General features: G+C 42.8%; 3 protein-coding genes across 4 annotated transcripts; 2 read left to right on the top strand and 1 right to left on the bottom strand.

Moving 5' to 3' along the window:
* Nucleotides 1-300: 300 nt before the first annotated feature.
* On the top strand, nucleotides 301-9,321 carry LOC120798116 (G-protein coupled bile acid receptor 1-like). The gene is made up of 4 exons (XM_040142154.1): nucleotides 301-1,244; nucleotides 3,662-3,920; nucleotides 4,558-4,773; nucleotides 7,682-9,321. Exon 4 carries the CDS (start codon nucleotides 7,774-7,776, stop codon nucleotides 8,770-8,772), a length of 999 nt encoding a protein of 332 aa, XP_039998088.1. The 5' UTR covers nucleotides 301-1,244; nucleotides 3,662-3,920; nucleotides 4,558-4,773; nucleotides 7,682-7,773; the 3' UTR covers nucleotides 8,773-9,321.
* Nucleotides 9,322-9,735: 414 nt separating this feature from the next.
* Nucleotides 9,736-15,459, bottom strand: LOC120798115 (intermediate filament protein ON3-like). The gene is made up of 9 exons (XM_040142153.1): nucleotides 15,129-15,459; nucleotides 13,614-13,822; nucleotides 13,259-13,319; nucleotides 12,901-12,996; nucleotides 12,607-12,771; nucleotides 12,003-12,128; nucleotides 11,689-11,909; nucleotides 11,508-11,533; nucleotides 9,736-10,884 (listed from the first exon to the last, which is right to left on the bottom strand). The coding sequence occupies exons 1-9, from the start codon at nucleotides 15,288-15,290 to the stop codon at nucleotides 10,877-10,879; spliced, it is 1,074 nt and encodes a 357-aa protein (XP_039998087.1). The 5' UTR covers nucleotides 15,291-15,459; the 3' UTR covers nucleotides 9,736-10,876.
* A 222-nt stretch (nucleotides 15,460-15,681) lies between these two features.
* LOC120798114 (keratin, type I cytoskeletal 18-like) lies at nucleotides 15,682-19,683 on the top strand. 2 transcript variants are annotated; one of them, XM_040142151.1, is made up of 8 exons: nucleotides 15,682-16,056; nucleotides 16,265-16,347; nucleotides 16,486-16,642; nucleotides 16,750-16,911; nucleotides 17,064-17,189; nucleotides 17,874-18,103; nucleotides 18,516-18,550; nucleotides 19,239-19,683. In XM_040142151.1, the coding sequence occupies exons 1-8, from the start codon at nucleotides 15,682-15,684 to the stop codon at nucleotides 19,523-19,525; spliced, it is 1,455 nt and encodes a 484-aa protein (XP_039998085.1). In that variant the 3' UTR covers nucleotides 19,526-19,683. The 2 variants fall into 2 exon arrangements, with proteins under 2 accessions (XP_039998085.1, XP_039998086.1); XM_040142152.1 differs by lacking the exon at nucleotides 18,516-18,550 and having other exon boundaries at nucleotides 19,239-19,364.
* The last annotated feature ends 259 nt before the right edge of the window (nucleotides 19,684-19,942 follow it).

Consider the following 19,942-nt stretch of genomic DNA (forward strand, 5'->3'; position numbering starts at 1 on the left):
CATCAAGATGTGATTGAAGTGTAGACTTTCAGCTTTAATGGGTTCAATGGGTTTAACAAAAATATTACATTAAACGTTTAGAAATTACAGCCAATCTTATCCCTCTTTTTAAGAGGGTCTAAATTAAATTGACAACTGACTGACAATCAGGTGTGGCCTGTTCCCTCGGTATTTCATGACAAATTCTACCGATAAAAGGTCTTGAGTTGATTCCAAGTGTTCAATTTGCATTTGGTAGCTGTTCATGGGAAACTCTCAATATGCAGTCCAAAGAGGTGTCGATGCAAATGAAGGAGGCTGAAAAAAACAAAAGAAACCTACCAGACAGATGGCAGAAACTTTAGGAGCGGCCAACTCAACAATCTGGTACATTCTTAAAAAGAAGGAATGCACTGGAGAACTCATCAACAAGAAGCGGCCTGGAAGACCACGGCAGACAACTAAAGTGGATGATCAAAGAACTCTCTCCCTGGTGAAGAAAACCCCTTCATGACATCTAGCCAGCTCAGGAACACTCTCGAGGAGGTAGGTGTCATAGTCTACAGTCAGGAGATGTCTTCATGAATGTAAATGCAGAGGGTTTACCACAAGACACAAACCACTGTTAACACTCAAGAACAGAAAGGCCAGATTAGACTTTGCCAGAAAACATATAAAAAAGCCTGTTCAGTTCTGGAACAAGATGAAAACCAATATTAACTTGCACCAGAATGATGGGAAGAGAAGAGTTTGGAGAAGGAAAGGAACGGCTCATGATCCAAAGCACCACATCATCAGTCGAACACGGTAGAGGCAGTGTTATGACATGGACATGTATCGCTGCCAATGGAAGTGGGTCACTGGTGTTTATTGATGATGTGACTGCTGACAGAAGTAGCGGGATGATTTGTGAAGTGTGAAGGGCTGTACTATCTGCTCAGATTCAGCCAAATTCTGCAACGCTGATAGGACGGTGATTCACAGTACAGATACAGATGGACAACGACCCAAAACATACTGTGAAAGCTTCTCAAGGCATATAAATGGAATATTGTGCAATGTCCAAGTCAGCCACCTGACCTCAACCCCATTGAGCATGCTTTTCATTTAGTGAAGACAAAACTGAGGGCGGAAAGACCCACAGACGAGCAGCACCTGAAGGCATCTGCAGTAAAGGCCTGGCAAAGCATTTCAAGGGAGCATTTGGTGATGCCCATAGGTTCCAGACTTCAGGAAGTCATTGGGTGCAAAGGATTTTCATCCAGGTATTAAAAATAATCCTTATAATTATGTTGTTTTGTCCAAATACTTATTGAAAATTGTGCCACTGTCCAAATATTTATGGACCTAACTGTTCCTACTTCTGGGAAGCTATTCTAATTTGTCATTTGTGACTAATGTCCATCCCTACCTCTTACAACACTTCTGCATGTGAGGAAATAATTTAGACTTGCAACTATATTTTTTTTAGCTCGTACTGACGGACAAAAATTGGTCATTTTCTGCGTCATGGTGACGTGGAAAGCTGGGAAAAAGATGCAAACCACTTGTTCAGACTATCATTCGATTCCGTTTTAACTCAGATCTTTTTTTTTTTTACCCACTTTATCAGATATGAGTAAGGACAGTAGATAAGTCAGTTTGGTGATGTCAGGACCCTTGAGGGAGTAGATCTTCCCATAACCGCAGTGTAGATATGACTGTGGGGTCGGTGAGTACAGTCTTACTGGCTGACATTTATTTTGGAAAGCCCAAATACGCAGTACCCTGCCTCTTATAACAGTTTTGGTGCTTTATCATACAAAAGCCTTAAGTACTCACAAGATCTAATTAAGAGCTTTAATAAGTCATATATCCTTATATGTCTTCACTACAGTGAGAAATAACTATCTCCTTTGGGGAATAAGCTTAACTTTAAAATGGACTCACCGACCCATGGGACCTGACTGACCAGAGACGTATTTTTAACATGATCATGTTAGGAAGTCTGTCTGATCTTTCCTCTGCCCCGGTTTGCTCCGAAATGTTAATTCCATGGTAATATTGAAAAGTACATTTTTTTTTTTTTCCACGGTATTACTGAGTTTCCCATTTGAAGAAAACATGCCAAAAAAAAAAATACTTGAGACATTTCGTACGTGCATCTTTTTTGTAGAGGAGCCCGATACAGAGTATGGAGCCCCAGAACTGACAAAATGCAGTAAAGAAATAATAGTTACATTCAATAGAAAAATGGAATTTCCTTTTGAGCTTTGAGGACCTTTGAGAACAAACAAGACTTGAGCGTTAACAGTGGAGGGATTACTGTCAGTTTTATAGATGGTTTCACCTCTTAACCTGCTCACATTTATCAATTCATCAAAAATACTGAGTTGACCTTTATTTGGAAATGGGTGGTTGGTGATCAGTGATGTGTTAATGGTTCCTCCCTGAGAGTTCTCCCCTCCTTACTGCTGCTTGGGATCTACCTGGAAAACAATGACATCGGTCAACTTGTCAATTTTTCAAATCCTCCAATCGGGTGTTAACTTGGTCTAGCAATCGTGCTTTCTGTGAGTGGGTAGAAAGTGGATGTCATTGGTCGTGCAAATGACAGCCATCGTGACTTTGGCTGCGCTGACCCATGATTCATACGATCAGGAAACGTATTAGCCCACCAGCCACTTTGTTGCTGAAAAACAGCGCGCCACTGACTTACTGCAATTCATACATTGCAGTCCAGCACGCAGTTCCTTGGATTAATGGATATGAGACTCAGAGGTGAGCAGTCAGAGCTTTGATTGGTTACTCAGACCCTGATAAAGACCAGACTTGGCCAAACTGACTTAACAGAAAGGAAACTGCCTGTGATTCAGCTCTATGTATGGCTTCCAAACACAACACAATTTTTAAGTTTCGAGGCCAGAGCCTCTACTAGTCCTTAAACTCTACTGTTGTTCTAACGTTATTTTTTTTCTGCCCTCTGGTTCCTCTCGTCTTGGCTGTCGCTCACGATGAGGAAAAACAAGCGTCGACTGGTATCCTGTGCACAAGTGCTTCTTCCTCGTATCTGGATTCTCAGCTCACGCGCGTCATTTGTGTGTGTGTGTCTGAAGGTGTACATGTGTACATGCATAACTCACCCGCACGGACAGGCCGTTAAACATTTGCACGCACAAACACGGCTGTGCATATCTCAAAGGCATTGTGTGAACATTTTTTCAGTCTGATGGTTTGTAATCAAAAGATGACATTTCAGCTGTCATCCAGAGAGTTAGAATGAATACACAGGTCTCTCTTCATTGTGTTGTTTGGGAAGACGTTACTGTTTATTATCATATTTCTGATTTTCATGTGCTGTGTTATATTGTGGAGATCAGAACGAATACGAATTAAATAGACAGTCTAGCCTTTTTATGCAGTTGTTTGAGACAAAGAACCTAAAATACTTAAAAATTGAAATAATAATATTCCAGTTTTTGATGACATTTTTTTTTTCACATTGTTTTGTTTTTTTGAGCCAGTTCATGGAAGATTAACGCTCTCAACGCTACCATTTTAACAAGGTGATTCCACAGATTATTCTACATTTCTGCTTTACTGACCGCGGCACCCAGCCCATGTTGTCCTGAAATCGCCAGTTTGGGCGCAACCATGCAGTATAAAATGGACACACAATAAAACACGTTTTATCGTCCAACAGGGTTTCAGCAGCATTGGTTCATACAGCTGGACTGGAGCTCAACTGGCAACCAGGGGGAAATAACACCTGTTAAGTGTGGCGTTCAGTGGCAGCAGGATATTTTCCTCATCTGTCGCAGCAGTGTGTTTGGCCTCAAAGGTCAGCCTTTGCGGAGACAAAGGCTAGGAGTGGCCCAAAGGAGTATCACCTTTACACCTTGATGGGGTTAAAGCCTGATCTATTAAATTGCAGCTCATATTCTCTGTGGGCTGCTGCCAAGGTAAACATGTCTGGTAGAACAGGAGGCAAGTGACAAACCCATTAACAATACATCTCTTTCATAATTACTGAGTCGGGTAAAAAAAAAAAAAAAACATTTTTCACATTATTCGCAGGTCTTCAGTTTCATTGTATGGACTGAATGAAGCACGAAGTGTAAGCGCTGAGCGAAGCTGAAGTTATAATGAAAATGCTGAAAAGAGTTTTAAGATTCAGGTGAAGTTCGAGGACCTGAAATGTCCGTCGAAGTGTAGGTGTTAAATTGAGCTGGAAGTGTCAGGTGAGGTGGAAGTCTGGAAACGAATTACTGCCACTTCAAATGTAGAAACCGAGACAGGATGTTAAAGAGTAGGAGAGGTTCTGTTATTTAGTCTATGATTGATATAAATGTAATATAAATCCGACCTATTTTCATTCCAGGATACTTCCAGCATCTTCTGGAGCAAGGAAGTGGCCTGGATTTGCCTAGATAACATTAATCAAGCTAACATTAGGTTTGATCTCCTTTGCCCAGCTGAAGTCTGTAGATGACTCCATGCCCCTTTAATTAATCATGTCCCATTCTGTTTTTCCACTGTGAATTAATATAAACCACATTAGATCACTGATTTACTTTTGTGTGGGACTTTGTGTTCCAGGAAAGCCAAGATGCTACATCCCCCCCTTTGTAATGTGAAGATGTTGTGGTTTCCCGTCCAGCTTGTCCTCCCTGCACAGTATCTTTCCAGACGCTCTCTGGCCCGGGGACGTTTCTGTTTAAAACCATTATCTGACTGGAGCTCGTCCATCTCCACCGGCACCAGCTGCTCCAAACTATCCGTGAAGGAGTCTTCCGTGTTTGGCTAACAAAACGGGTAAACCACCGGCCTTCCATCCAACGCTGTGTTTAAATATGGGACGTGTGTGACAGCTGTTATGAAGTCGGACACACACATGTTGTATGTATATGTTTAGGGGAGTCCGGGGCCAAATAAAAGGAGCAAATACATCTTAGCATTTCTTTTAACCTACTTTTATGGCTACTATTTTATTGGGGACAGAAAGTGACACAGGAAATAAATAAACGATAAATAAAAAGTATATAAATAAACAGTCTTGCCAATTAAAATAATAAATAAATAGATTAAAGGATAATAAATGAATTAATAATACTCTATTTCAATAAATACCCTGTATTTATCAATTTCTTTATATGTTTATTTCTGTATCAATTTATTTCCTATTCTATTCATTTATTTATTCACTTATCAACTCATCGATGATTGAATTAGTGAATTTACTTTCCATGTCATTTTTCGGCCCTGATACCATTTCACTGCTGGTGTTGGAAAATAAAAAAGAGGTTTTAGTTTACTCCAATCCTTCTCCACATTTCTAAAGAAAATAGTGACTGTACAGCTGCTAAATTTTCAGAAAAACAGAATTATAATTCACTTGAGAAGGCTAAAAAAATGCTAAAAAAGGAATTTTAAACTTCTTGGAGGATTGGCAGACATTCATATTGTCTGTTCTTCAATTTAGACATTCTTTCTTGGTTTTTAAAGGTGCAACAAAGATGAAAATATAAACAGTTGAATATTTTAAATGGGTTTTTCTCCACTCTGTGTGGTCATTCCTTGATTCTCTAACTGAGCTTTTACTTGAAAATCATAAATATCTGCGATACATGTTGCAAGAGCTTTTTTGAGGCGTCTGGGGGCCACGATGGCGGGTGTCAAGACAAACCACATGGCACGCCGAGCTGATGTTAACCTGGAATGTTCTTATCATTTCCGGGGCTGCAGTGATAACAGCCTTCCATCCTCTTCCATTCATGGGCGTGCGCTGCAGTCCTGGACAGTGGGGGCCACAAAATCTGCAAAGGGTAAATGGATGAAAGAGAGAGTACAAAGAAGAAGAAGAAGAAAAAAAAAAAAGAGGTTTAATAGGTCACTGGGTTAGTGGTCACTGCTGCCTCATCTCTAGCATGACCTGTGACCCCCCCCCTCCCAGAGGAGATGACAGTCATGCAGTATAACTGTTGCCTCCTCCTCCCTCCTCCTCCTCCGTCAGCGTGCACTTCCCTTTTAGAGTGTCTGAGAGGAACAGACTCACTTGGCTGCTCTCGCTGTCTCTGTCATAGTTTGCAGTGAGGTTTTGAAAAAGGCTGCCGGGGCTGAGTGGGCTGAAAAGATCGCAACTGTTAAAAAGAAGCTACCGTGGTTTATGGCGGAGGCCACAACCCGTTAGTGCTTCTGGCACTAACACGTTGGTGGTGCTTCTGTGGGGGAGCAGGCTTGAAGTTATCAGGAGAGTGATAAGAAACTTGATTTCATTTGAATTTCCTTTGGCAAAGGATACATGACCGGACTGTTCATCCCCAAAAGGTAAACGTATAACTAGTTTGTTGCTTTTTGCTTTCGAAAGGTTCATAATTTGGAAAAGATTACTGTGTATTTCCGGTGATATCCTTTTAATCGTATCATTGATAGTCATCAGATTGCAGGATTACAGGTTATTTCAACCATCTGTATTTTGAAACATGTCAAGAAAAACTGGCTTCTCTACAGGCACCTCTCATTGGAAGAAAGCTCGGGCAAATGGCTTTATAATGGCTCTAAAATAAATTTAAGGAAAAAAAAACCCCTCGTTGTTGCAGATAAATCCGACATGACAGAAAGCATACAATTACACCAAAATGCGTTTAAGCAGTAATGCTGAAAAACCAATATGTGTTCACCTTTTAAATACCCCTTTAAAAACAGTACTTGCTGAAACTGTAACAGGACTTTGATACCATAAAATTCCCTCCATTGAACTTGTTTGCTTGCAAATTGGCGTGTGCTCTTTACATTTATATGGGCATTGGAAATACTTACATGTTGCAATGTTTAGTTTAAATGTCATCGTCATATATGATGTGCATCTTTGTTTTAAAATGATTGTTACTCTCGTTTTAAAGAGTTATGGTCGACATTTATCATGAAGAACTTACACAGACATAAAGAGGGAGACATAATAAAGCTTAATCATAAAGCATATAGACATACGACCGTGTGTAATATACACGGGTGGTTTATTGTAGTTCACTGTGAGAATCTGTGAATATTTTCCTTCTGACTATAAACTGTGTTAAATTATCCTCAGGACATGTATCACTTTCTGAAATGTAAAAATGTAAAACCTGAGAAGGGAGGTGTAACCCCGGAGTCCCAGCTGATGCATTTTTGAATGACAGCAGCCTGACGTCCGTTAACATGTTCTTTCGGCCGTGAGCTAACAAATGGGGTTTAAATTTGTTTCGGCGGTCAAGAGGAGACAGAAGGGAACACCGCAAGCTGCAGTTGTTGGTGGTACGTTTGTCTTTGTTGGCTGCCTCCTCATCTGAGCTGCAGGTTTCTCTCTCATACATAGAGACAGCGAGGGGAGAAAATGTTATAAAAGCCTGTTTAACATTCTGTGTCATTCGTCTCAAGGGTTTGACAGAGAAAACAAGAGGTAAAAGGATTAATTTTGTGAGAAAAGAAGCTGATTCTCACTGAAAGAATGTAGTAAAATATAGTATTTGCACTGCAAAGTAAAGCTACGCTTTTGGTACTGCTACTCTGACGGTGAGAGTCTATTTATAGTATCTTCATTTGCCTTGACACGATGCATGTGGCTTTCATAAACCAAATCCTAAGCCTAGCCCTTACACATATACATTCTTTGCCTCCCCTAACCACTACCAGTACTCACTTTTTGTAGCACCCACTACCACTACTTTATCCGTCTTCTCTACAGGGTACCTGCACCTTGATGGGTGTGGAGCTGGGCTGTAAATAGGAGGAAGTTTCCAGATTTCACCTGCGATAGTCAACGACACTTATGATCAAATGTCTCATGAGTGGCTCATCTACGCCATCACCATACCGCTGTCGACCTCCGTCATCCTGGCCAACCTCCTCATCATCCTAGGCATCGCCTGGAACCGCCAGCTGCACAACACGCCCAACTACTTCTTCCTCAGCCTGTTAGTGGCTGATATGTGCACGGGCGTGACGCTGCCCTTCATTCCATTAATGGGCCTGAACCGGGAGTTAAGCTTTAGCTCCTGTTTGGTGGCTCACATTTTCCCAAACTTCCTCTTCTTGGCGTTCCTTTTCAACCTGGTAATGGTCCACTATGAGCGCTACATTTACATTGTCAACCCCTTGCATTACAATAACTTGTGGATGCATCGCAGTTTTCCTCTAATACTACTTGTGGTGTGGGTGCCGCCACTCTTGTACGCATGTCTACCTGCTTTTGGGTGGAATAACTGGACAGGACCAGATTGGAACAGCTGTTGTTATGAAAGAAGCCAAACGATTCCTCCACTTTCAAACTGTTCAACAAATGGAACCACCTGCTGCTCCTATCGGCGAGTATTCCCCAATGCTTTTATCTTCCTGGAGGTCTATGGACTCGTGCTACCTGCTATTCTTACCATCGCTGGCATGACTGGCCGTGTCCTGTGGATCACCCGAGGCCAGATGAAGGACATTTGTCGTCTCCATCGTTCGGTGGAACGGGGAAGTCAGGCCTCAGACCAGGAGCAGAGGCTGAACCTGCGGTACACTCGCTGCGTGGTGGCCGTGTCGCTGACTTTTCTCGCATGCTGGGTTCCCTACCTCATTTACATGCACGTCTGCATAGCGTTCTTGATCAGTGACACCAAGCGGAACGCCACCATTCACATTGTGCTGTCTTGCACTGGTATCGGAAGCATGGCTGTGGTGCCGCTGGTGCTCGGCCTAGCCAACAAGCAGTATACAGAGCCGGCGCTCAAACCTCTCCAGAAACTCCGAGACAGGTGGAGGCGAAGGACTCCTCTGACGCCTCCGAAGGATTAGAGGAGGTGGCAGTCTGAGAAAATACTGAAGAATCGCAATATTTATGAGGATGAATCCGCAAGAAATTATGTTGCTGGGGTTCATGAACCGCATGTGCACAGTTTATTAATCAAGGCAAACGTGGGGCGTTGCGTTACAACAGAAAAAGACATTTGCATTGTTTCTTTCAGTTTATTTATCAGTCTTCTTAAAAATTGGCCGCTTGTTGTTTTACCACCCCCACACTGAGTTTGGAAATATCTTTTCTGTCGGTAGCTCCCCACTGCTGAAGGTTTACCCTGTCATTTTCATAGTGCAGCTGACAACATTACTGTGTCAGGAGACATAAATGAATATGTAAGGGAGTTCTGTTTTCAGGACAAAAAGTCACACTGAGCTGATTTTAAGAAGGTGGAACAACAAGCAAATAAAATTAAATTATTAAATAAAACTACCCTTGTATCAGTGCTTTACATCCTATAAATATAACTCAATAACGCAAAGCATAGCCTCCTTTTTCTTTGTGTTGCCTGCGCTGAACATCAGTATAACCTGTCGTAGATTTCCATGATCTGTCACCGCCCCTGCCTGCAATGTTTACTGCTACTTCCCTCACCAGTGTCTATCTATATACTGGTATGCAAGCGGAAGAGGGGAGAGGGTCGCATCCACAGTCCGTAATATATCTCCAAGACACGAGGAGATTAGGCCTTAAGCGTTTCCAGTTTCTGCCACATTTAGGTAAAATGTTACCGGAATGTTAAAGATGTCAAAAGAAGGTTACAAAAATATAAAGTTTTGTTATCGGTAAAGATCCTTTCAAGGGAAATTAGATTTTTCTTTGAAACTCAAATAACACAGGATGTATGTCACGTTATTTGTTTCCGCCAAACAAAATGTGGTTTCAGATGTGTGCTTAGAGTATGTGGGAGGAAAAGAGACAGCCAGAAAATGAGCTGAGGAGGAAATGCAGACTTTAATCAAATTAAAGGGCAAACTGTTGCGAGGAATTAGATGATATGGGGTATCACGCTCCAGTATGTTTTCCACATCAGGATACCATGTACATGACAGGGAGAGGGAGGCGAATACCTGTCACCCCAACAGTGAACCTTGTAACGTCTTCTGCTTTTCCTAATGATTACTTTGACATATTTGAGGTACGAATCAAGGTGCAGACACGTGCAAGAGAAAGAGAACAATCTCGGGGTTTGGGTACTTTGGTTAAGATGCAGGAAAAACACTATCGCACCACTGAACCGCAGACAGTTATGGGGTTTTTTGTTATCACAATATGAAAAACCATGTCAAGCATGCATTGCACTACTTCCCCTTAATGTGCATTTTTGTGATTCATAGAAGTGAATTTGTGTACTTCCTTCCTGATATTGACGCGATGTGGACCAACAGCAAAGAAACACTTTCTTTAACCACCGGCTTGATCCCACAAGGTCCTTATTTTATTGGTCGCCACATTCAGAAACCTTTACACCGTTAGCCAGGGGGTTTTCTGCTTCACAAAAGACAAAATCATATTCCCGTTTGGCTCGCAGAAGTTTTGAGAGAAACAGCTGCAGGAAAGCTGAAAAAATACACAGAAGGAACACCACAAGTTAAGAAAACCTTTTTGAAAAACTCTGCTAGGCGTAAATAAAAAGCCTGAAACTTCAACCACAAATTCTAGGAAAAACGTTCAACCTGCCAAGAAGCTATTGTTAGACTGTTCCCCCTACCAGAAAGCACACAAACAAAAGAGGTTAATTATTGCATTAAAAGTAAGTTTCATGATGATTCTTCATGAGTTGATTTTTTTTTTTACTTAATTTAACTTAGTTGGAGTTTTTAAATTCACATTTTGGGGCTATACTGTAATGCTGCAGTCGGAGGAGTGATGGACAGTCCCGGTCAGTCCTCAGTGTAATGGGAGCTTTCGGACACGACTCTTCCTGCCTCCACTTCCACCCGGATCAGCAGGCGTTTCTTGGAGGTGGGGCACACTGGCGGGATAAAGGATGTTGCCGGGAAAAAGATGGGCTCTGGGGCTCGTGGCTCCTCTGGCAGGAGTTGCGCTGGGGGCAGGCGAACGTCTGCGTGCAGGTAAGGACTTGGATTGGTGGGTTGGTTTTTAGAAATCTGAGCAAAAGAGGGGTTTGATTTAGTGGGACACACAACATGAATCAATCATGACAATTCTGGTATGTATGAAATGACTTTGTTTGATTTGGTTTTGCTACTGTAAAATTACAAATTATTCTCTTGAATTTGTTTCATAAAATTATATTAATCTTTTTCATTCCTAGTTTTACTTAAGTAGCTACACCATATTACATTTACTCTTTTGACAGACGCTTTTATCCAAAACAACATGCAACTGATGCAACTTAGGGGTTCAGTGTCTTGCCCAAGGACACTTAGGCACACGGACAGGAGGAGACGGGGATCGACCCGGCAACCCTGCAACCGGTGGACAACCCACGCTACCACCTGAGCCACGGCCGCCTCTTTAGTTTTTCAGATTATCTTCTAATTTTTGCTTTTTTCTCATGCAGTATGGGATTCTTTCAAATCTAAAATATATTCACATAAAACAAGGGGGAGAAAAAAAATCCCTCTTTCATTTAACCGGTCGTAAGTGGTAGACATATGCAACCGGTCATAAAGGCTGGTAACCACTGGTTTAGCTCGTTCAACTGTTCATATTTGTCCAGAATTTTTGTGGCTGCTGATTTCAGAAAATGTGACAAAATTGTTCTCACCTACGTGGTGCATGAGGTCGTTCATTCTTCAGAGATGGAGCAGAGAGTAATGTTAGTGCAAGCATTAATGAATCGTGGTTTATTTGAACACATAGCAACATGAGTGAATTCCCCCGAACGTATGGAGACTTGATGTACTCATCCTCCCGAATCTACTCCCAGATCCCCACTGCTCACATACCTCTCTTCCTCGCCCTCCAGCAGCTTGCGGTAGGTGGCGATCTCGATGTCCAGGGCCAGCTTCAGGTTCATCAGCTCCTGGTGTTCGCGGATCTGCCCGGCCAGGTCCTGCTTTGCCCGCCTCAAGGCCTCCTCCAGCTGGACGATGTCCTCCCGGGCCTTCTCCAGGTTGTTGTCGCCTTCTGTCCTAACGTTGCTGATGTCCTTCCTCAGAGACTCTTCCTGCAGGGAAAACAGAGAGAAGAGGAGAAGATCAGAGGCTGGCCGGGGGGCAGAGGGCTGAAGTCTGTGAAGGGGCATCTGGGTGATCCCAACCTTCCTTAGGAGAGCATCCAGGTCCCCGTTGAGCCTCTGGATGAGGCGCACCATGTCTGAGATCTCCCTCTTTAAGTCACGCACTTCCTGCTCACGTTGTCCTGCATTTAAGACCAAGGCATCCATCTAAGCGGGGAGGAAAATGTAAATAATGTAACATATACCAGTATATGGCCTCACGTGCTGTAAAAAAACAGAATGAAATAACAACTTGGAGATGGATTTGAAGATTGTTTGGGAGTCATAAGATGCGGAATAAATTTGGGTGGAAACATCAAATTTTGTGAGGCCACAAAAGCCACACAGATTTCTTAACACTGAGTTTAACGTTTTGTTAAGAATTATTTTAAAAATGAATGCATTTTGGACTGAATCTTTCAAATTTAGGGTTAGTGCCTCAAATACTTAAAAAAAAAAAAAGCCCAAATATAATTATTATGATTGAACAAAGATGGTTTAACAACTGGTTTTGATGTTCCAGTTTTTGGCACATTTCACCCTGTGTACTGATAACTGAGCCGAGCCGGTTTAACAAAGCTCTAAGATCACACTAGGTTGTATCAATAGAAAAAGTACCAGTTGTTTTGGTTTAATCCCCCCTCACCTTTCTCTGGTTCCACTGCTCAGCTTCCTCCCTGGTGCGGGCAGCCATGTTGGCATACTGGTTCTTGACATTCTCGATGATGTCGTCCATGTCCAGAGACCGTTTGCTGTTGTCAGGTAAGATCACCGTCTTGTTCTGGATGTGCGACTGCAGCTCCTTCAGCTCCTGCAGGGGGAAGACAATGTTTTTTTTTATTTCCATCTACCTCTTTGTTGTTAAGTCTGATATAATGTCAGCGAAGAAGAAAAAAACAACAGGGGAGAACAATGAAATTCAAATAAACCCCATCATTACCTCATCATAGCCAACCCTGAGGAAGTCCAGCTTTCCCATCAGGTCCTCAAGCTCCAGAGCCAGATTTACTGCCTCTAAGTGACCTTCATCTACATCCTGTTACACACACACACACACACACACACACACACATTAAAAATGCATACGGATGCATATGTATATTGATGCCAAGATTGCAAAGTGAAGAAAGAGGTTCACTGTTTAATATCTGTAAAACGCAGCACAACAACAGATTTCAGATACAGGAAATTCTTTGAAAAGTAACCTCGTGTATTTCGAAGAATTAGGGAATTGGTGAGAGTTTTTGCTATGCTTTTAAATGATTGGATAAATAAGCAGCATAAGTAGCGTACAGTACCTTTTTGGTGACGATAAAATCATTTTCCAGATCGGCTTTCTTTTGCAACTCGTCCTCATACCTGAGACCAAATGGAAATAAAGGATGTAAAATGAATTTGTGCCCATAATGGCATATTTTGCATAGTTTTGAGTGCTCTGGATGTATACTGCGGTTGCTGCTGTGGAGATATTGATTCATGTAAAATAATCTCAGCGAAAATCAGAGCTTCTTGTGTGTCGTTCTTGTGTTTGGTTTAAAGACATAGTGCAGGACCAGTGGATGTATTCAAACTTCATGGAGGTTTAGTGTGCCTAAAGAGTGACCAAGAGGAAGAAATCATTCAATGAAATCAGCTCCGCCGTGACCTGCTGACCTCTGCTTGGTGTCCTCCACCTCATCCTGGTTCTTATGCAGCTCAGCCTGCAGCTTTTCCTGGTCGCGGAGCAAGTTTTCAATCTGCTGCTCCAGCTCGTTCTCCAGCTGCTTCACGATGTCGTCGATCTTCCCCTCGTAGTCCTCCTGGTCCTTGAGGATCCTCAGCTTCGTGTCGAGCTTTTTGTTCTCATCCTCCAGGTTTTTCACCTAAGGGCAGAGGCCGTCGGGGGCGGACGGATGAGACATAGCAAAGAGAATGGGTTGGAGAAAAGGGGAAAAGCGAAAAGCAGCGCTAAAAGTACATTTTGCAATAAAGAAAATACTAGTGTGGTATGTTAAAATAAGAAAAAGTAGTCCCATAATGCCATGTGAGGAATGTGAGAACTAAATATATGCTGTAGCTGGATGCCAAGTTTTACATGTTATTATTATGTGGTTCCTGTTGATAATGACAGGTGAGGATGTTTTTGCACGCTCACAACATGTATGTGAAGCCTATTATCTTGTTTGTTGGGGGGAAAAAAAGGAATATAAAGATTGGGGAGATTTGTTCAATCGACACATCAAATGTGTAAAGTTCTGTTTGCTTTACTCAAAAAAAAAAAAAAAAAAGCGACAATGTCCGTCAAACTTCTGACCTGAGACTTAAAGTTTTCCTACCAGTGGCTCCAACAAAGCTTCGCACGAAGGGAAGCTCAGAAGAGGAGACGGTTTTTTCTTGGCCTCGGGTCACGGAAATCATTGCAGCAGACAGAGGCTGCATGTTTATCGGTTTATTTTGGTTTTACTCTGGGGGTGAGCTGAATGTCGATCGTTATGATCGATTACTCTTAATGACCGATTACGAACTGGTTCGGATGAGTGAATGAAAAAGTAAATGAGTAAACAGGAAACCAGAACTACAACTTGAAAAAAAAGGGAAAAAGAAAAACGCAAAGACATGTTGAATTGAGTCATATTAAATAATTAGATGTTCGGCTTTTTGTTGTTTTTTTTTATTATAGCTCACTAAAACAGAGAACTAATCTTTAACATCAACAAAGACGGAGCCAAAAAACATATAAACAAACAAATATATAGACTCTTTTTTTTTTTTTTAGCATTTGCTTCACGTTTTTCAGTTTTTTTTTTTTTCATCGATTTTGTAGTTAACGGTAGCAGGTAATAAACAGTTTCCATCGTAGAGTTTCCATCGTACTTAACCAGTTGCAGAATCATCTTTTATAAAAAACCCGCTGTTGTCATGTCCTTTTTTTTTTTGCTTTATTATTATCACTGTTATTTTTATCTAATACTATTGTTGGATATTTTATTCCATTTTTGTATTATTTTTAATTGAACGATTTTATCTGTAATCTTAAAAAGTTTAAATCCTGGTTCAATGTAAAGCATTTTGTGTTTTGTTTTTTTAAGTGCTGTAGAAATTAAGTTGTTTATTATTATTATTGTTATTAACTGATTGAACCAAAACCTCGCAGAAAAAAATGGGCTCATAATAATGCCATTCACAAACCTTGTCGATCAACTTGACGAACTTGTCGTTGAGTCCAACCATGTCGTCCTTCTCCCTGGACTTGCCCGCCGGGTCGATCTTGCCGTTGGTCGCGTAGCTTTTGGCCGGTCCTGCGCTGCCGGGGGAGTAGGACTGGCTGCTGTAATCTCTCGGTTTAGACATACTGAAGCTTGTAGCAGCACCGACAAGTCTGGAAGCCGACCCAGGTGAGCGGCGAAGGCACCCACAGCCCTGCGGATCACCTGCTTTTAAGGTGGACAAGGACCACCCATCCCCTCGCCGCGACGCTGCATGCGTCCAATCAAAAGAGGACAGGTGCAATATTGTAGAGAGAAAAATGAACAAGTCAACGTGAAGTACTTGTATTTCGACTCTGAACCAGTTTATCCAGGGGTGGTACTGGACACCCGGAGCCAATGGCGTCTATAGGGGCGGATTCGTGCGTAAAGACCAGGTATAAAACCTATCTGTATCCTTCACCTCCATCAGGTGACTCTCCAAGCTGAAACGCTGTCTCTGTGCACCGTCGGCTCTCTCCTATCCAGCTGCAATCATGCCTTCAAACACCGCAGCCAGCATGTTCGGTGGAGCCGGGGGAAGGGGCTCCAGGGCGTCCGTGGCGAGCCTGGAGGGGCTGCGTAACGTGCTGCGCAACGAGCCCGACCGAGACTCCGCTCGCGCCGCGCCCGCCGCTCCACCGCCGCCGCCGCCTGCCGCCCCTGCCGCTCCCGCCGCCCCCGCGGATGACAAGCAGACACTGCGGGGTCTGAATGACCGGCTGTGCGGCTACCTGGACAGGGTGAAGCAGCTGAAGGAGGAAAACGACAGTCTGGAGAAAGAGATTGACGAGATTTTGGCCAAGAGGAAGACACCTGGGGGACGCGACTGGGATGAGACAGAGAAACCCCTGGATGACCTCAAGAACAAGGTTTGTCAACAGATCAGGAAAGCTATTAAATTAAATAACTTTGGGACTTTGATATTTCACACTAAGCATATTTAACATTTTCACATTCATGCATTTTCTCATAAAATGCCAGAAATGCATTGAAAAAATTAAGCTCAGTCTATTCTTCCCCCCAAATGTCAATCTTAAAATATTTCTGGGAGTATACATCATCCATATTTCTCCTTAGATCAAAGACATCACCATGGACAATGCCAAGCTGCTACTCCAGATTGATAACACCAAACTGGCCAACGACGACTTCAAGAACAAGTGAGTTTCATGCAGTCCAGACAAAAAAAGTCAGGCTACTTTATTTTGAAAAATGGGGCTCAGGAAATAAAACAATAATGCAGAATAATTCAGATCACAATTTAGACCAAAACGAAACACGTGGATCATTGTTTTCAGGCTGAACGATGAGAAAAAGGCCCGGAAGGAATTAGAAAAGGACGTGGAGGATCTGAGGAGGACCCATGAGGACACCAAGCTGAACTGCAAGCAGACAAAGAAAGAGATTGATTTGGTCAAGGACGAGCTTGCACGCCTCAAGCAGGAGCACAAGGACGTGAGGCTGGAAACCAACACACAAATCACAGAAAAACGCACACTTTAAGATCGCCAAGATTGGATTGTGTGAGATTTGAGGCAAAGTCGTAATTGTGGTTTTTGCAGGAGGTGGATGCCCTGTGTGAGAAGATCAAGGAGTCCGAGGTCAAGGTGGAGGTCGATTCCCAGAATTCCAACCTGTCTGAGATTCTCAACAAGATCCGCAGCCAGTACGATAAACTAGCCAAGAAGAACCTGAAGGAGACTGACGAGTGGTACCAGAGCAAGGTCGGTTACCTGCAGGATGTCGTCCACGTGTTGGACCACTCTTTTCTAAAATAGTTTACTTTCTTTTTCATTCTCTTTCTCTCTCCTTTCCATGGCCTCCTTCTCCCCTGTTTGTCTCACCATTTTCATCATGTTTTTTTTCCCCCCTCCAGTTTGACAACATCAAGGTGGTGGAGGCCCAAAACACCGAGGTCTTGCTTTCTGGAAAGACAGAGCTCAAGGATCTGCTCAAACAGAAACAAATTCTGGAGATTAAGATCCAGAGTTTGCATACTACGGTAACAACACACACACACACACACACACATACACACAAGCTTATTTATATACAGTACGTCACTTAGCACACTGCCATAAAATACAACAAAAATACAACATGGAAGGGAAATCATGTGGAACCACAACGTATCACACACACATGCAGAAAGCGAGTTTTATTGCAGGTTTGAATAGGGAGCTCATTCTGAAAGCAACTTTGGAAATGCCTTGTTTTGACATACAAACCCCCAATATTTGTTTTGACACAAATACACTGCGGCTTTTGCAAAACTCAGTGACACATCTGAAATTCAGATCTTAAGCAAGGTCATAAAAACCCATGAAGCGATGCTTTAGGTGCTGTGTAGAACAAAAACATTCGGCGAAATCTTCCCTGTGTCATCTCGGGAATGATAAAACCGCCCGAAGGGAACAGTCAACCTGTCCGTTTCACGAGCTTTCCTGACTGCCCTGTCATTATACTGTAAACCTGCTACTTTGAACCAGACAAACCCTCAATCCATCCCACTGCAGCTTGACAAGCCACCTGGATCTGCGCAAAAACAAACTATGAACAAGGTCAAAGCTCCTGAGAAGTGTTCACCCAAGGGTCTCGTCTCCTTGAACTATGAAGAGATTTCAGGGTAGGATCCCAAAGAAGAGAACGGGAAGCTGAAAAAAATCACCTTATGTCTCCCTTTCAGATCCGAAATCTGGAGGAAACCCTGAGGAACACCGAAGCTGAGTATGGTCAGCGACTCGTCCCTCTCAACAAGGTGATAATGAGCCTGGCGGCGGAGCTGGAGAAGGTGAGGTCACAGGTGGAGCACCAGGTGGAAATCAACAACAACCTGCTGTGTGTCAAGATGAAACTGGAGTCGGAAATCAATAGCTACCAGCAGCTGATCCATGGGATGACCACTGATGCTGAAAGGTGAGGATGGTCGGAAATACGTCGTGGTGATTGTGGTTGTATGATGTCAGAGGTGACAGAGCAGCCCACCAACATCTGCCTGTTATACTTGTTTAATCTGTACAAAAACAAGAAAGTAAAAACAACGATCCACGGTTTTACAGGGGGTTTAGTGACGTGTTCATTAGAACGTTTTACAAGTGTTAGTGGGCAGATTTTGTTCAGACAGAACAAATAAGCTGTTTCGCTTTGTTTTCAATCTTTCTACTAAGTTCGGCTCAATGGCTGTAAACTGTAGCATCGTCCTATCTAAATGAAAAATGTCAAAGTGGGTCTTTGAAGGGTGAAAAGGAATGGCATAAACATACCCTAACACACACAAAGCCATGGCAAACCTGTAAGTTAGCGAACTTATCCTCTTCTTCCCTGACAGCTCGGAGTTTTCTTTAGAGGATGCGGTGCGAAGCGGTAAGTCATGGATCCTGCTGGCATAAAAACACTTGACTTCGAATGAAATCACAATGACTCCAGCATGTTCGTGCTGCGACCTGATCGACGAGTTTGCCTCTGCCGCCACGAAAAGACCGGGGTCAGTACTGCCAGAGATGCTTTCGTTTCGGTCTTGCAATCTAATTGGCGCCTCTGCAACAGGAAAGAAGCAAAAGATAATCATCAGAATCTGACCCTTGTCTTTCCTAACAGTAGGTCTTGAAAGAGCTAGAAAGGTGTGAGCAATATAGTTGATGACATTGGTTGCCGACTAATGGCTTAATGTGGACGCAACAACGATGTGGTTTACACCTTTTTATTCATTTCAAGAAAGCGCAGAGGCATATTTTCCCACTATTCCCTCACAGTAGGTCACATCACTAAACTGCACCAAAGCGTTGCCGTCACGTCGCACCCTGTAACTGCATGTAATCACACCCAATTTAACGCTACGTAATAATCATAAATGTAATGATTTTGACAAGCCAACCAATCTCAAAAAAGAAATTATAATTTCATTGTCCTATGTTTCCAACAAAATCCGCTCACTTGTTGACTCTCTAGCAGAAGCACACACAGATGAAAGCCAAGCTGAAGGACCAAAGGGTTGATACACACATTTTTGTGCTTGAGACCCAACAAATCTGATTCATCTTCTTGTTTCCAGACCAGCGAAAGCCTGACAGCAAGGTGCCCAAAGAGCAGGAGGAAGTGAGAGAAGGAGCCCTTGTGAAACCAGAAAGCCCCCCCTCTAACAAATCCACCCCCCCAGAAGATGCCACTGCTGAAGCGGAAACACGCCCTGAAGCGGTGGAAGGAGACCTTGTCGGGGCCGAGGCGGCTGCCGCCAATAACGCGGTGGCTCGAATCGCGCCAAGCGCCGGCACCACTGAAGAGAAAAAACCCAGGACCAAAACTAAGAAGGGCTCATCTTCTTCCTCCTCCGAGAATTAAGATGAAAAGCCACAAAATGAGGATGAAGTCGCCAAAGCTTGATCTTCAAAAGCTTTTTTCTGCTCTTTTCTGTCACTCAGCAAAGTATCATATTAAACTGTGTCCTACTGTTGTTGCAAAACCTGAAAGGGCTTCTATGAGGTTGACAGATGTCAGTAAATAAAATTTGATCTCGAAAGAAAATGATCCAGCAGGGTTTGTTTTTTTTTTTCCTGGTTTTTCAACACTCATTTGCACACGACAAGCCTTCCACCGACCTCTGAGACAAAGAGTGCATGAAAGTTTTGACAGCAAGTGAGCAGCTGAGTCCAAACAGACAGATAAAAGTAATCAATCCATCAATAGTTGTCGCATACAGCTTCTGTTACTTCAAGGGTAGTAGGATGAATGCAAACTTGAGCCAACCTACTGCAAAAG

Source organism: Xiphias gladius, chromosome 13 (genome assembly GCF_016859285.1).
Source record: "Xiphias gladius isolate SHS-SW01 ecotype Sanya breed wild chromosome 13, ASM1685928v1, whole genome shotgun sequence".
Taxonomy (NCBI): domain Eukaryota; kingdom Metazoa; phylum Chordata; class Actinopteri; order Istiophoriformes; family Xiphiidae; genus Xiphias; species Xiphias gladius.

What these genes read in the sequence shown, in the direction of transcription:
- LOC120798114 (XM_040142151.1), top strand. Translation starts at nt 15,682, where the DNA reads ATGCCTTCAAACACCGCAGCCAGCATGTTCGGTGGAGCCGGGGGAAGG. An exon ending in TGGATGACCTCAAGAACAAG is followed by an intron (nt 16,057 to 16,264) that starts GTTTGTCAACAG and finishes ATTTCTCCTTAG; the next exon opens with ATCAAAGACATCACCATGGA. An exon ending in AGAGGATGCGGTGCGAAGCG is followed by an intron (nt 18,551 to 19,238) that starts GTAAGTCATGGA and finishes TCTTGTTTCCAG; the next exon opens with ACCAGCGAAAGCCTGACAGC.
- LOC120798115 (XM_040142153.1), bottom strand. Translation starts at nt 15,290, where the DNA reads ATGTCTAAACCGAGAGATTACAGCAGCCAGTCCTACTCCCCCGGCAGC. An exon ending in ATTTTATCGTCACCAAAAAG is followed by an intron (nt 12,997 to 13,258) that starts GTACTGTACGCT and finishes TGTGTGTAACAG; the next exon opens with GATGTAGATGAAGGTCACTT. An exon ending in TGGATGCTCTCCTAAGGAAG is followed by an intron (nt 11,910 to 12,002) that starts GTTGGGATCACC and finishes TTTTCCCTGCAG; the next exon opens with GAAGAGTCTCTGAGGAAGGA.
- LOC120798116 (XM_040142154.1), top strand. Translation starts at nt 7,774, where the DNA reads ATGTCTCATGAGTGGCTCATCTACGCCATCACCATACCGCTGTCGACC.